Genomic DNA, 15334 nt, shown 5'->3' on the forward strand with positions numbered 1-15334 from the left:
TGCTGTTTCAGGAAGGGATTGTAAATTTACAGGTAAAATACTAATACAGCATTCAGAATTCATAAAACAAATTTTTTGTGATATTAGTTGCAATGATGGAACATTGTATGTAATACTTATTTGCTGAACAATTTCTGTGTGATGTTGCTGCTATTTGTATTGTAAGTCGTAGGCCGTGGCACAAGGTGTAATTTTGTGCATTTTATAATTTCTATAAAATATGCATCCAGTGATATTCATTGCCATTCCAGTTGTCAAGCTCATTAGTGTGTTTCCATAATATCAAGAAATTTTGTAATTTCCTTTCAGTCATCGCAGACAGCATTCCAAGAGCAGCACATCAATGGTCCCGATCTAGGAGACGATGAGCTCTTCTCTGCCCTCAATGATGACATGCCAGAAGGTATAGAGGAAATGCAAGATTTTAACGACATATTCACATGGCCAGAGACAGGTCCTGGTGGTGTTCAGTCTCCCACAGGTAGCCCCCACAGAGATTCTCCATCACAGCCTGGCAGCCCATCCTGTGGTATGGGAGGAACATCAGACCAGCACAGTCCCTTCCCGTGCAATGCATCATCAAGGGTGAGCATATCAGTTATTCCAGGAGAATAATGTTTATAAAAGTTTCTTATGGATGTTTATTGAAAGACTGAAGTTACTTTTTCTGTGTTTGTTACAGTAAAACCCCTTTTTAATTAATGTCTGGTAACCCAAATAATTTTTTCCTGTAATAGGGGTTTTCCTTAAAAGGGGGTTTTGCCAGAGTACATGGAAGAAGTGACCTAGTTGTTTAGGTTTATAAGTGCTATTTCATTACTAAATTAACAATATTCTTTGCTACAAATTTAAATACAGTAAATATATAATTATTACACTTATCATAAAACACGTCCTTTTTTACAAATGCAGAAGTCTTGTTTGTTTTGTCCTTCCAGCTTATTTTAGTGAAACAAGTTGTCGTTTCAACTCGTTAATGTAAGTTAGATTTGATTCATCTACATTAAAAGAGAAAAAGAAAATCTGGACAGTGTCAATCCTTTGCAGAGCAGCAGCAAAACTACTACTTATTATTATTATTATTATTATTATTATTATTAATGACTGCCGGCTACCCTGGTTATGAGCCCATCTAATAGTGGTGATGTAATATTCTTTATTCTTCCAGTGGTTTACACTTTCTATGATCAGACCCTCACTTCCTCTACTTATGCCTTAAGAGTGGGCTTTTTCTTAATGTGAGGAGAAATGAGATTGTTCTTATAGGATTTTCACATGACCAACAGAGATTTCACTTAAAAGCAAGTTCATTAATTAGGGGTTATACTGCATTTATTTAAATATTAAACTAGTTTAAATTCATAAGGCAAGTTAATAAAACTCAGTTCCCAATAAAAAAAAGTTCATGACCTAACTTGAGAATAACAAATCCTAAACTTAAAACTTAAGCTTTATGAAGGCGGGGTCAAAAAGTATATAGCCTAACAAATAAAGAATGACAGAAATTCCATAATACCAATTTATTTTTCAATATAATACCCGTGTACGCTAATACACTTGTGGGAATGCTCATATAACTTCTGCAGACCATTAAAATAAAAGGTTTTCAATTTTGAGTCCAACCAAGTGTTCACAGCATCAATCACTGCATCATCATTGTCAAATCAACATCCTTTGAGGTCTTTTTTTTAGGCTTGGGAAAAGAAAAAAGTCTGATGGAGCCAAATATGGAGGATATGATGGATGATATAACAATTCGAATCCGCAGTCACACACAGTTTCCAGTGTTGAGGGCTTTGTGTGCTGGTGCATTGTCATGATGCTAAAGAACTCCATGTACCAATTTTCTGTGCCTTTTTCCCTTTATCTCTACTTTTAAACAGCGCAGGAGGGTGCAATAGTATGTTGTATTGATATTTATGCCCTTTTGCAAGTAATCCACCATAATTACCCCTTTCTGCATCCCAGAAGACCGATGCCATCACCTTACTGGATGATTTTTGCGCACGGAAATTTTTTGGGGTAGGGGATGAAGGATGTTTCCATTGTTGTGACTGTTGTTTTGTCTCAGGATCAAAGTGGGGAACTCACGTTTCATCCTTTGTCACACACCTTGCAAGAAAGCTGTCTTCATCCACTTCAAATTGGCGGACCATTTCTTCACAACAATGCACACGCTCCCATCTCTGATCTGCAATTAAGTCTTTCGCAACCCACCGAGACGAAACTTTCTGCATTCCCAAAATATCCACAACAATGTCATGAGCTCAGCCATGGGGGAGTCCAAATGTGGCTTCAGTGTTCTGCGATGTTGTTAGACTATTCTGCAAAATCATATTGTGAATTGCAGTCAGTTTCGTTAGTGGCCATGGAGACAGGCCTTCCACTCCTTGGTGCATTTTCCACACTTTAAAGTTTTCCACATTTAAAGTCGGACACCCAGTTTTTCACTGTTGCATGAGACGGAGCACTATCCTTGAGTGAATTCTGCATGTTGTGTGCAATTTCCTTAGGTATCATTCCCATCAAACGTAGATATTCAATTACAACACGGCTCTTGATTCTCACAGTATTAGCCATTTTGCTTACACCACGGTGTACAACTTATCCTAGTGGCAAAACCAATGAAGCTTGAGCCGCGAAATTAGATTTGCATACTGACAAAGGGTCACCATGACAGTTGGTGGTGGTGTTTGTGCGAGACATTATGGTAAATATCTCGGGCTTGAAACATTTCGACCACCCCTCGTATAAAGTGAAATGGTTGAAATAACAAATAAAACTTTCAAAATTGGATTTAAAACATAGTTTCAAGGAAAAGTATTTCAGTTTGACTTTTTTTATCATGTTGGATTCCTAATAGTCCTAATATTTTTAGAAATGACATATCTCATTTGTTATTGTTGTTTACGTTACTGTTGTTGCTACAGTTATTGGAACTGAGATCTCTTCATTGCTTGTTGGACAAAAAAACACAAAACATTTAATAATAAATTATTCTAATAATTTTCACATAGAGAGAGAACAATTCATTCCTAAAATTGCTTAGTATGACACACAGGCAAAAACATTTATAATGTTGCTGCCTCAACTCTCACCTCCCAAAACACACACACACACACACACACACACACACACTCTCTCTCTCTCTCTCTCTCTCTCTCTCTCTCTCTCTCTCTCTCTTTGTCTCTCTCTCTCTCTCTCTCTCTCTCTCTCTCTCTCTCTCTCTCTCTGTCTGTGTGTGTGTGTGTGTGTGTGTGTGTGTGTGTGTGTGTGAACTCTCCAATGGACAGCTGTCACGACAATATTCTCATTAGTGTAGCTGGTATTGTCAACAAACGTACTTCAAGTGGACTCAGAATTGATAGGGTTGTAGGTGGTATTGAAGAAATTGTAAATTAGAAAGTGTTTTTCTGCAATTGGGCAAGGAATTAAGACAAGTAAAGCCTTTGTAATTGCTGTTCAGTGTCAGTATTGTTGCTTTTAAATGCTTTTACAAGCATAGAAGAATGAGAAAATGTGCTTTGGTTGTAGTACCAATTCTACAAGTTATTAAAACTTGATAATTTGGTTAATAGGAATAAGAGTATGAGATAACGATATTTTAATTTGAATAGGTCCTGTGTAGCAGGATTAAATGTGCATAATTAATTTTACATACATAATGATTACCTCTAATATAAATAAAACTAATTGTATATATAATTATTGCTTGCTCTCGTGCCTCCTTACTCAATCCTCTGTCCAACACTATTTTGGTTAAAATAAAATATCTCCAACTTCTGCTTTCTATATAACAGAATAATCCATTTTTACATTAATGTATTGTGTTCCAGGGTGGAGCGAATATGGGAATAGATACTCAAGAAGAAGTGGGTACATTACACCAACAGCCTCTCGCATTGGGATACTTTGTATCAACAGCTCCAACTGGTAGGATGCCTCGGTGGTTTTGGGCATCTTGTCCCCATTTAGAAAATGTTTGTCCTGCATTCCTAAAGAATGCTCTTCATTTGCACAGTCCTGCCATTCAACAGAATTCTGATGATATCTTGCAGCAGCAATCAGCTGTAACAGTGCATCCACTGGATTCCCAATATACAACAGATGTCCTGAGGTATTTTAAATATTTCTGTTTTGCATGCACTCTTGTTTGTGTAGTGTTCAAGTATATCATCTAATTTGGAGTGTACAGCAATGAACAATCCCCCCCCCCCTCTCTCTCTCTCTCTCTCTCTCTCTCTCTCTCTCTCTCTCTCTCTCTCTCTCTCTCTGTGTGTGTGTGTATGTGTGTGTGTGTGTGTGTGTGTGTGTGTGTAGGAAAATACCACATTGTAAGCAGTTTCTGTAATTGTTAAATAAGTGCATCAGTTCCTGAGCTGAATGTGGTGTTGCATACTATCCTTACTGTTTTCACTTTAAGCTGTGTAGTAAAATATGAATCAGTGATTTCCAAAGTTCTTCTTCCAACTATATTTAATGTATAGCTTCCTGGTTTTCCTTTCAGGTACGTCTTGGAAGGATACAATGCTCTCTCCTGGCTTGCCTTGGATTCAAATACACGTGACCGTCTTTCCTGTTTACCAGTGCATATTCAAGCTTTGATGCAACTGTATCACACGACATCGGCCCTTGTCTGACCTACGTGGCGGCAATGATAATTTTAGGCAATATTAATTTAGTATCGACTCTGAGAAAAAGTTCTACGGATCAAGAATTTAATGCAATAGTGTTGTATAGTGTGTTCGTAAATCAGAGGGCTCTAGAGTCCTTATTATGTTGCCACAGCGACAATTGTGGTTCCGATGGTAAGGGGTTGCACCTTATTAGCATTTTGTTATTTGTTGGCAACAGTGGTTCATGTGGTTGTGTTTTATTACTTAACGAGATTATGTAGGTAACAGAATGTTGGATTTGAATAGTGTATCAGCAATAACCTACTTCACTACAGTGATCAGAAGTTTTAGGTTCATGGTTTAAAGACTTGCGTTTTTGTCATGTAACATACATGCTGCTTGTGGAAAAATGACAATCAGTTAAGTATGTGAACCCGAGTGAAAAGTTTATTGTTACCGCAAGAATGATATCGGTGAAGTAGCCAAAGATTCAGCTATAGCTTTCTATGCCACTTTTATAATTTGTAATGAAAAAATTGAAAAACAAGAGGATGATTAAAACAATCCACATGCTGTGAAAGCTACCAAAGTCATGTTATACATACGTCAAGATTCATTTTTTATATATTTACAAAGTGATAATTATTGTGTACTATATAAATATTGTTCGGAAAATTAACCACAGCATAAAATAGTTTCTTTGCTCATTTTTATTATTTATTCATAAAAGTACATATGTGCAGTTAATAGGATTAATAACTCTTGATATCTGAAGCAGGGGGCCAAGTCAATTTTCTGTGGACTTAACAATTCTACTCCAAAGTGCTACCAGGCTGCCAATTTTAAGATGCGTTGTAAGATTATTTTAAAACATTTTCATTGACTGTTGTGATTTATAAAGAAGTATATTGTGATGAAACTTGGAAGATAAATGAAACGACATTTATTTGTAGACTATTTATGTGGAATCAAATGTGTGAAGAAATCGGAAAACAGATGATGATTCGTGATCCTTGTGTTCTTTCTGGCTCCAACATCAACTAGACTCATCAGTGATACTCATTAGCATTTGTAGCTGTTATCAAAAAATTGTGTTAAAAAAGAAAAAAATAAGCCTACTGATAGTAGGACCATAATAAACAGGGAGAGCAGGCTTAAGTTTTTTATAATTTAAGGTAAAGGGACATGTATCATAAATGCTATATAAATATATCTATATCTTTATATAAATATAAATTGATTATATATATATATATACTTATATATATATATGAAAATTGAAATAGTACAAACTATTGCTCTAGAAAGGGCATCACGTAGTTGACCTCTCGGGGTGTGCCTGTGTACAAAGGACAGTGTAATTGTGTGAACATATATACATATATATTTGTTTTGATTTGAAAGAGTGTACATTTTGTACAGGTAATGTCTTCTAGTTCTGAAACCGTGTAATATTGTTAATATCATATGAGGTTGGCTGTAGAACAATTAAATTTTTAAGTCATCGGGCATTTTTTAAGTCACATTTGTGTATTTTAACGTTTTTAAAGAAAAAGACTGTAATTGAGCACAGGCTAAGTTTACTTGTGCTGCTGTTGACACTGTCATGTTATCTGTCTCTTTCTGTTATTTTCTCCTTCCCCCCCTCCCGCTCTCTCTCTCTCTCTCTCTCTCTCTCTCTCTCTGTCTGTCTGTCTGTCTGTCTGTCTTTTTCTTCTTCCCAAGTACAACTACAGGTTTATTGCACTATTTCATCATAAATTTCAGATGAATTGTAATAAGTTTTGTGAAAAGGCCAGCTATTGTGATTTGCAGTAAATTATTTATTTTGTATATAGGCATACAAATGCAAGATCAAATAGTTGGTCTCTTCATTCCCGTTTAGTGTAACTTTGAGGTAACAGTGACCAGGAATCATTGTATCATTATAATACAAAAACGGGAATAATTGGATTTGTTATGTATACATTTTATGAGGAGCATATGTCACCTAAGGTGATAATACTCCTTTTGTTATAAATGAATATATATGGATTCTTTTACAGTTGACCCTTTGTGGTGAAAAATGTATATAGTCTTTTTTTTTTTTTTTTTTTTTTTTTTTTACCAACTGGCATGTTTTAAAAGTGAACAGCCGTCTCAGCTGTATTTGTCATGTCTTTTGTGTAAAGAAGTCATTGCAGGGATGTAACAGGTATTAGGAACTTTTGTGTAGCCCTGAATTTCAGTCTTGTTGAATATTTTCTGAAATCTCGTGCAAATGTGTACCATGCAGAAACTGTTACAAAATTGCTGTAAAGGCTTAAGGTTCTTGTTGAGTTTTTCATATTGAATTGATACATGCCTAAAACATTCTAAAATATTTCAGAATCCAAAACATCAAAATTTTATACATGTTATTGAAAGAAAAAAAACTGAGATTCAGTTCATACTAAAGACAGATTTTGGTACAAGCATCATTAGTCTTTGGAAGCACAGATATATGTACCCTGGACCAACTCTGAAGTCACATTTATTTACTTGTGCGATCTGGAAGCAGTTTTTATGAATATTTGAATATTTTTGTTACACTAGTGTGACAGTTAAAAAATATTGATAGCTGTTAAACATTTTCAATAATATTTCTCTACCAAAGTTAAATGGATTTTATGCTCAGATCACATAGTAAATAATTGAAGCTTCAATTCCCCTGTTATGTCTTTATTTTTTTCAACAGGAATACAGATACTACTTTGATACCAAAGTCTTCCTTTGTTCTGCATCTGCATTTCATCATATGAATTTCTAAAAATGCTGTTGCGATATTTATTACCTGGGTAGCAAAATGTGGGAATGCTATATTAGTAACATTATTGACAGTGGAAAATCCAGGATGGAATGTAACAATATTATGAGCACATATACACAGAAGACTTTCATGCATAGGAAATGTACCACATGATTTCAGTCTCTTCTTTCCCATTATTCATAAAGTTGACGACTAAAATCTGTCGAGTCTTGTGAATCCAAATATATTCCTTTTTAGGTGTTAATCAGCGGTCCTAATTGTCAACAACAATGCAAAATTAGGCAAAACAATTATTGTGTTTAGAATAAATGCATCTCATAGTACTGGATGAGATGTTCATTGTTTGTGGCTTTCTTGATAAGCTGCAGCTGCGTTTATAAACGTTTACATATTTAACATTATATGTGATACTGTACACTCTCAGTGAAAGGGAAAGTATACATTGTTGATGGAAAAGGCGGGTACTGGAAAGGTGATCTACAGATCTCTGCTTTAAAATGTTCCAGGCTGTGCTTGAATTGAAAATTATTATCTCATCCCATGCACACTTAAATGTTGCAAATAGAATTACTTTTATTTGCTTGATGTTAGAAATGTTATTGATACACACTTCATGTGTGGTAATGCGGTTGGAATAAAACTAAAGTGTTGTTCAAGTAACTAATTTTAGTATCCAACCACTTATTTTAAGGAGCTTCATTCTCATGCTGTTGGACAGCAGTCTACTTGGTATTAAAACAATGACAACAGAGATATACATTGTAGGTATGCTGTATGACACATGTGTTAATTGATATACTAATAATGGAAGAAATAAAGGTAATGACTCACCATATGGTTGAGAGTTTGAGGGGTAACTTAAAAACATTGCTTAGCGCAGTGTGTGTATTTTCCATGTTAGTTAGTGCTGAAGGGGAGGGCGTTGTTCAAAAGCTTAAGAAAGTTTTCACCCTCTTGTATGTGCCTGTCAACCACAAAATCCCTCAACTATATGGTGAGTGGTCACCTGTGGTTCTCTTTACTTCTTCCATTATTTTATTCCACTCAGGACTTTAACTATACATTGGAATTATTACCAACAATTTTTTTTTTTTTTTTTTTTTTTTTTTTTTTTTTTTTTTTTTTTTTTTTTTTTTTTTTTTTTTTTGTGGTGTGTTGAGGGTGTATACGCCACAGGAAATCCAGAAAAAATGTGAGAATTTTTTCATCCAGGAGAAAACGGAAAAACCTGGGGAATTTTTCGTCATTTTAGTTTTGAGATAAAAATTTGTAATTTTAACTGATAAGAACTGATGTACGAACAAAGAATTATACTTTGGCGTGGCACTGCAGCAATAAAACATAAATGAGAAAAAAAAACACCAAATGAAATGTAAGTTGCAAAGAAAATGCACCATTTACAACCAAAAAACATGGTGTACACGCAAATGTTGGACGACGACAAAATGTGTCAGAGGCTTTAGGATGAAGACTATGCAGTACTTAATAAAATCAGACTGCTATCAATTAGTGGGGCATCATGAGTGTTTAAAACTAGGCTTGTCTGAACAGTTGCCAGTGGGCTCATGCACATGTGCAGAGCTGATGTCGCAAATGAGCAGTGCTTTCTCCCGCTTCTCGATGCTTGGAAGTGTGGCTATTAGATGTATAGCTGCAAGCAGCGATTTGCTCTCTGGAAAAACTTTTCTGATTTGTTCAAGCTTCCAGATTCACTCATGTGCAGAGTTGTAGTGGGGAGTAGTCTCCACATCGCCTGTGTTTACATTTTGTGATTATGGTGTCCTCTCTCTGTTTTCAGCTCTCGCACCAAATGAAAACAAAAGGGACTATTTGGCTGGGATTTATCAACTACATTAAATACATTTACATAATTATAGAAGACACAAATTTGTTATTAATTTCAGTTTCCTGATTTTATTTTATTTCCACTTTATTGGCAATCAAACATTAATCGCACTGCGGGAACAATGAAGTTATTTTGGTCATTTTGCTGAAGAAATTTGGTTTTTATATGTCTTTTCTCCAGAGGCAGTCAATTTATTTGAAATGAAAAGTGTTTCATTCCACATTATTATCCAGTTTCAACTGGTCACTGAATTTCAAGTGCACATTTTCATCTTCTGGCACTTATAGCTCTATACCATAATAAAGTAAACAGGAGATAATACAGTAATGGTACTCCAAGAAATGTAGCTTCCTGAAAACCTCACTGAAGAGCTTAAGCAGAATTTTACATATATGCCTTCTGTGAAACGCATTGATCTTCGGTCACAAGTTCCTTCTAGGCTTGATGTTATTTCTTAATTTGTTTTGTTTACGTCAGAAGTTTACAGAACTTGTTCTTCAATAGGATATAGACTGGCAGCATAGGGTGTTTTATCATTGTAACCGGCCACAAGACTTTATATTTACTCCTGAATAGAATGTAAACTGCCAGTTACACAGTTTCTTGGCTTCATAAGTAACCTTGTTAATTTTTACACAGTTTGAAAAAAATCACGAAAAGCTCATTATTCTCAGTTCCGGTGTATACAAACAACTTTTTTCCCCAAGAAATTTGTATTCTTTCTTACTAGCTTTTTGCAGTGGTGTCTGAATGTAAACATGATTGGAAATGCTACGTAACAGTATGGAAGAGTATGTTAAAAAAAGAAAATATTTGTCAAAGTTAGAATATGGCAAAATATTATTGTATTTTGAGTTGCATTGTATAGTTTCGAAATGAAAGTTGTGCCAAGGACTTCTTTCTAATTTTGGTTTCCTTATCTGTATAGGGTATGATAAAACGTTTTCCCTTAATACAATAACTCTGTATGTCTCTTACGAACAACATGTCGCACTTATGCACATGCTCACTTGATGCCTCACTACACATGAAATTCCAAACAGAAATACCGCAAGAGGTATATCGTCAGGCACAGGCTTCCTAAGTCACCGTAGCTGTGCATGTGAAGTAAAGCCTGTCTTCTGGTGCTCTCTGGCAACTGCTCAAATTACCGTGTTTCTGATAAGTTGTGGGGAAATATTGCAAATGGTGGTTTGAGAAAAGTTATTTTCAAAGTAAATTTCCTTTTATGCAGTGTTACTTGTGAGAACATGCAATGAATTTTTTAACTCGCAGTTGACCCTCATTCAAAACTGAACCCTTTGAGGGCCACCTACATAGAAAAATTTTTGGCCCAGAAGACCAGGCATTTATGTCGTAATTTAAAATTTCACTGGCACATTTGTGTTTGATATATCTTAAAGGGTAACACAAAGAAAAAAGACCAATGTTAGATGTAAAAGCTTAGCTTTCCTTGTAGCTGTAATATATATATAATATCCTCAATCTTTCCTCTCCCACATCCACACCGGCTGTTCAGAGCATCCTCCTACAGGCCAACTGCAAAGTAGAACAGCATGCCAACCTTCAACCCAAAAAACTATCCAATCTCCTAGTTTCCCACCTCCGGAAAGGCAACTCACTCAACCTTCACAACCTTTCCAGCAAATCTCAACCTCCTCTCATTGCACACAAACCCAGTCTCTCCCATCTGCTCAATCTCCCACTTCCAGCTCCACTCCCTCCAAAACCTCAAAATTCCAATCAACACAATCTGGAACCATAACACCCTAATTCAGTAGTTAACCTTTCCTCCAAACCTCTCTCCCAATCCGAAACCTCTGGCCTATCCAAAGGCCTCACCTTCAGCCCCACTCCGAGATTCAACCAAACAGCCCTCGTCAAAGATTTACTGTCCTACACTCGTACTCTCTGCTGGAAATATCACTTTGCCACGAAGAGAAATGATCCTAATCCTACTCCTAATGATCCAACTTCCCAAGACACTATCCAAATTGAACCCTGCCTGGAACAGTTCCATCCTCCGTCACAGCGGGACCCACCTCCTCTTCCTCAAAATCACCCTCTCCAAACCTTCCAGGAATTTCTGACTTCCAGCCTTGCCTCTCAATCCTTCTTAAAAAACCATAATCCTACTCCCAACATCACCAGTGCTGAAGCCCAAGCTATCCGTGATCTGAAGGCTGACCGATCCATCGTCATTCTTCCGGCAGACAAGGGTTCCACGACCGTGGTACTTGATCGTCGGGAGTAAGTGGCTGAGGGACTGCGTCAGCTTTCAGACAACACCACATACAAAGTTTGCCAAGGTAATCCCATTCCTGATGTCCAGGCAGAGCTTCAAGGAATCCTCAGAACCTTTGGCCCCCTACAAAACTCCATCAACCTCCTGACCCCACAGACACCTTGCACCCCTACCTTCTACCTTCTTTCTAAAATTCACAAACCCAATCATCCCGGCCGCCCCATTGTAGCTGGTTACCAAGCCCCCACAGAATGTATCTCTGCCTATGTAGATCAACACCTTCAACCCATTACATGCAGTCTCCCATCCTCCATCAAAGACACCAACCACTTTCTCGAATGCCTGGAATCCTTACCCAATCTGTTACCCCCGGAAACTATCCTTGTTACCATTGATGCCACTTTGCCACTTCCTTATACACAAATATTCCGCACGTCCAGGGCCTCGCTACGATGGAGCACTTCCTTTCACGCCGATCACCTGCCATCCTACCAAAAACCTCTTGCCTCATTACCTTAGCCAGCTTCAACCTGACCCACAACTTCTTCACTTTTGAAGGCCAGACATACCAATAATTAAAGGGAACAGCCATGGGTACCAGGATGGCCCCCTCGTACGCCAACCTATTCGTGGGTCGCTTAGAGGAAGCCTTCTTGGTTACCCAGGCCTGCCAACCCAAAGTTTGGTACAGATTTATTGATGACATCTTCATGATCTGGACTCACAGTGAAGAACAACTCCAGAATTTCCTCTCCAACCTCAACTCCTTTGGTTCCATCAGATTCACCTGGTCCTACTCCAAAACCCATGCCACTTTCCTTGATGTTGACCTCCATCTGTCCAATGGCCAGCTTCACACGTCCGTCCACATCAAACCCACCAACAAGCAACAGTACCTCCATTATGACAGCTGCCACCCATTCCACATGAAACAGTCCCTTCCCTACAGCTCCAGTCCGGAATCCCTGAACCATTACACCAACAACCTGAAAACAGCTTTCGCATTCCACAACTACCCTCCCAACCTGGTACAGAAGCAAATAACCAGAGCCACTTCCTCATCCCCTCAAACCCAGAACCTCCCACAGAAGAACCACAAAAGTGCCCCACTTGTGACAGGATACTTCCCGGGACTGGATAAGACTCTGAATGTGGCTCTCCAGCAGGGATACGACTTCCTCAAATCCTGCCCTGAAATGAGATCCATCCTTCATGAAATCCTGCCCACTCCACCAAGAGTGTCTTTCTGCCGTCCACCTAACCTTCGTAACCTCTTAGTTCATCCCTATGAAATCCCCAAACCACCTTCCCTACCCTCTGGCTCCTACCCTTGTAACTGCCCCCGGTGTAAAACCTGTCCCATGCACCCTCCCACCACCACCGATCCAGTCCTGTAACCCGGAAGGTGTACACCATCAAAGGCAGAGCCACGTTTGAAAGCACCCACGTGATTTACCAACTGACCTGCCTACACTGTGAAGCTTTCTATGTGGGAATGACCAGCAACAAACTGTCCATTCGCATGAATGGACACAGGCAGACAGTGTTTGTTGGTAATGAGGATCACCCTGTGGCTAAACATGCCTTGGTGCATGGCCAGCACATCTTGGCACAGTGTTACACCGTCCGGGTTATCTGGATACTTCCCACTAACACCAACCTGTCAGAACTCCGGAGATGGGAACTTGGCCTTCAGTATATCCTCTTTTCTCGTTACCCGCCAGGCCTCAACCTCCGCTAATTTCAAGTTGCCGCCGCTCATACCTCACCTGTCTTTCAACAACATCTTTGCCTCTGTACTTCCGCCTCGACTGACATCTCTGCCCAAACTCTTTGCCTCTGTATATGTCTGCTTGTGTCTGTATGTGTGTTGATGGATGTGTGTGTGTGTGTGTGTGTGTGTGTGTGTGTGTGTGTGTGTGTGCGCTAGTGTAGACCCGTCCTTTTTTCCCCCTAAGGTAAGTCTTTCCGCTCCCGGGATTGGAATGACTCCTTACCCTCTCCCTTAAAACCCACATCCTTTCAAATCCTTTCGTCTTTCCCTCTCCTTCCCTCTTTCCTGATGAGGCAACAGTTTGTTGCGAAAGCTTGAATTTTGTGTGTATGTTTGTGTGTGTATCGACGTGCCAGCGCTTTCGTTTGGTAAGTCACATCATCTTTGTTTTTAGATATATTTTTCCCATGTGGAATGTTTCCCTCTATTAATTCATATATATATATATATATATATATATATATATAAAAAGAAAGATGATGAAACTTACCAAACAAAAGCGCTGGCAGGTCGATAGACACACAAACATACACACAAAATTCTAGCTTTCGCAACCAATGGTTGCCTCGTCAGGAAAGAGGGAAGGAGAAGGAAAGACAAAAGGATATGGGTTTTAAGGGAGAGGGTAAGGAGTCATTCCAATCCCGGGAGCGGAAAGACTTACCTTAGGGGGAAAGAAGGACAGGTATACACTCGCGCACACACACACATATCCATCCACACACACACATATCCATCCACACATACACAGACACAAGCAGACATTTGTAAAGGCCTTTGCCTTTACAAATGTCTGCTTGTGTCTGTGTATGTGTGGATGGATATGTGTGTGTGTGTGCGAGTGTATACCTGTCCTTTTTTCCCCCTAAGGTAAGTCTTTCCGCTCCCGGGATTGGAATGACTCCTTACCCTCTCCCTTAAAACCCATATCCTTTTGTCTTTCCTTCTCCTTCCCTCTTTCCTGACGAGGCAACCATTGGTTGCGAAAGCTAGAATTTTGTGTGTATGTTTGTGTTTGTTTGTGTGTCTATCGACCTGCCAGCGCTTTTGTTTGGTAAGTTTCATCATCTTTCTTTTTAGATATATTTTTCCCACGTGGAATGTTTCCCTCTATTATATATATATATATATATATATATATATATATATATATATATATATATAAACAAAGATGATGTGACTTACCAAACCAAAGCGCTGGCACGTCGATAGACACACAAACATACACATAAAATTCAAGCTTTCGCAACAAACTGTTGCCTCATCAGGAAAGAGGGAAAGACGAAAGGATGTGGGTTTTAAGGGAGAGGGTAGGGAGTCATTCCATTCATTGGAATGACTCCTTACCCTTACCCTTACCCTCACCCTTACCCTTATGTCTCAACCTTACCCTTATGTATGTGTCCGTTTGTGTTTCTATCGACCTGCCAGCGCTTTCGTATGGTAAGTCACATCATCTATATATAATATATATATATATATATATATATATATATATATATATATATATATATATATATATAAAAACAAAGATGAGGTGACTTACCGAACAAAAGCGCTGGCAGGTCGATAGACACACAAACAAACACAAACACACACACAAAATTCAAGCTTTCGCAACAAACTGTTGCCTCATCAGGAAAGAGGTAAGGAGAGGGGAAGACGAAAGGAAGTGGGTTTTAAAGGAGAGGGTAAGGAGTCATTCCAATCCCGGGAGCGGAAAGACTTACCTTAGGGGGAAAAAAGGACAGGTATACACTCGCACACACGCACATATCCATCCACACATACAGACACATATGTCTGCTTGTGTCTGTATGTGTGGATGGATATGTGCGTGTGTGCGAGTGTATACCTGTCCTTTTTTCCCCCTAAGGTAAGTCTTTCCGCTCCCGGGATTGGAATGACTCCTTACCCTCTCCTTTAAAACCCACTTCCTTTCGTCTTCCCCTCTCCTTACCTCTTTCCTGATGAGGCAACAGTTTGTTGCGAAAGCTTGAATTTTGTGTGTGTGTTTGTGTTTGTTTGTGTGTCTATCGACCTGCCAGCGCTTTTGTTCGGTAAG

At 38.5% G+C, this 15334-nt stretch overlaps 1 protein-coding gene across 1 annotated transcript in view; it reads left to right on the top strand.

Moving 5' to 3' along the window:
• LOC124801200 (mediator of RNA polymerase II transcription subunit 13) overlaps window positions 1–6685 on the top strand; it is a 203151-nt gene extending 196466 nt beyond the window's left edge. The window contains exons 21-23 of the mRNA XM_047263056.1: window positions 310–585; window positions 3837–4117; window positions 4508–6685. Of these exons, the coding sequence (XP_047119012.1) occupies window positions 310–585; window positions 3837–4117; window positions 4508–4640 (690 nt within the window). The 3' untranslated portion in view covers window positions 4641–6685. The remainder of the gene's footprint in view (window positions 1–309; window positions 586–3836; window positions 4118–4507) is intronic.
• The last annotated feature ends 8649 nt before the right edge of the window (window positions 6686–15334 follow it).

The sequence above is a fragment of the Schistocerca piceifrons genome, chromosome 1 (genome assembly GCF_021461385.2).
Source record: "Schistocerca piceifrons isolate TAMUIC-IGC-003096 chromosome 1, iqSchPice1.1, whole genome shotgun sequence".
Lineage (NCBI taxonomy): Eukaryota > Metazoa > Arthropoda > Insecta > Orthoptera > Acrididae > Schistocerca > Schistocerca piceifrons.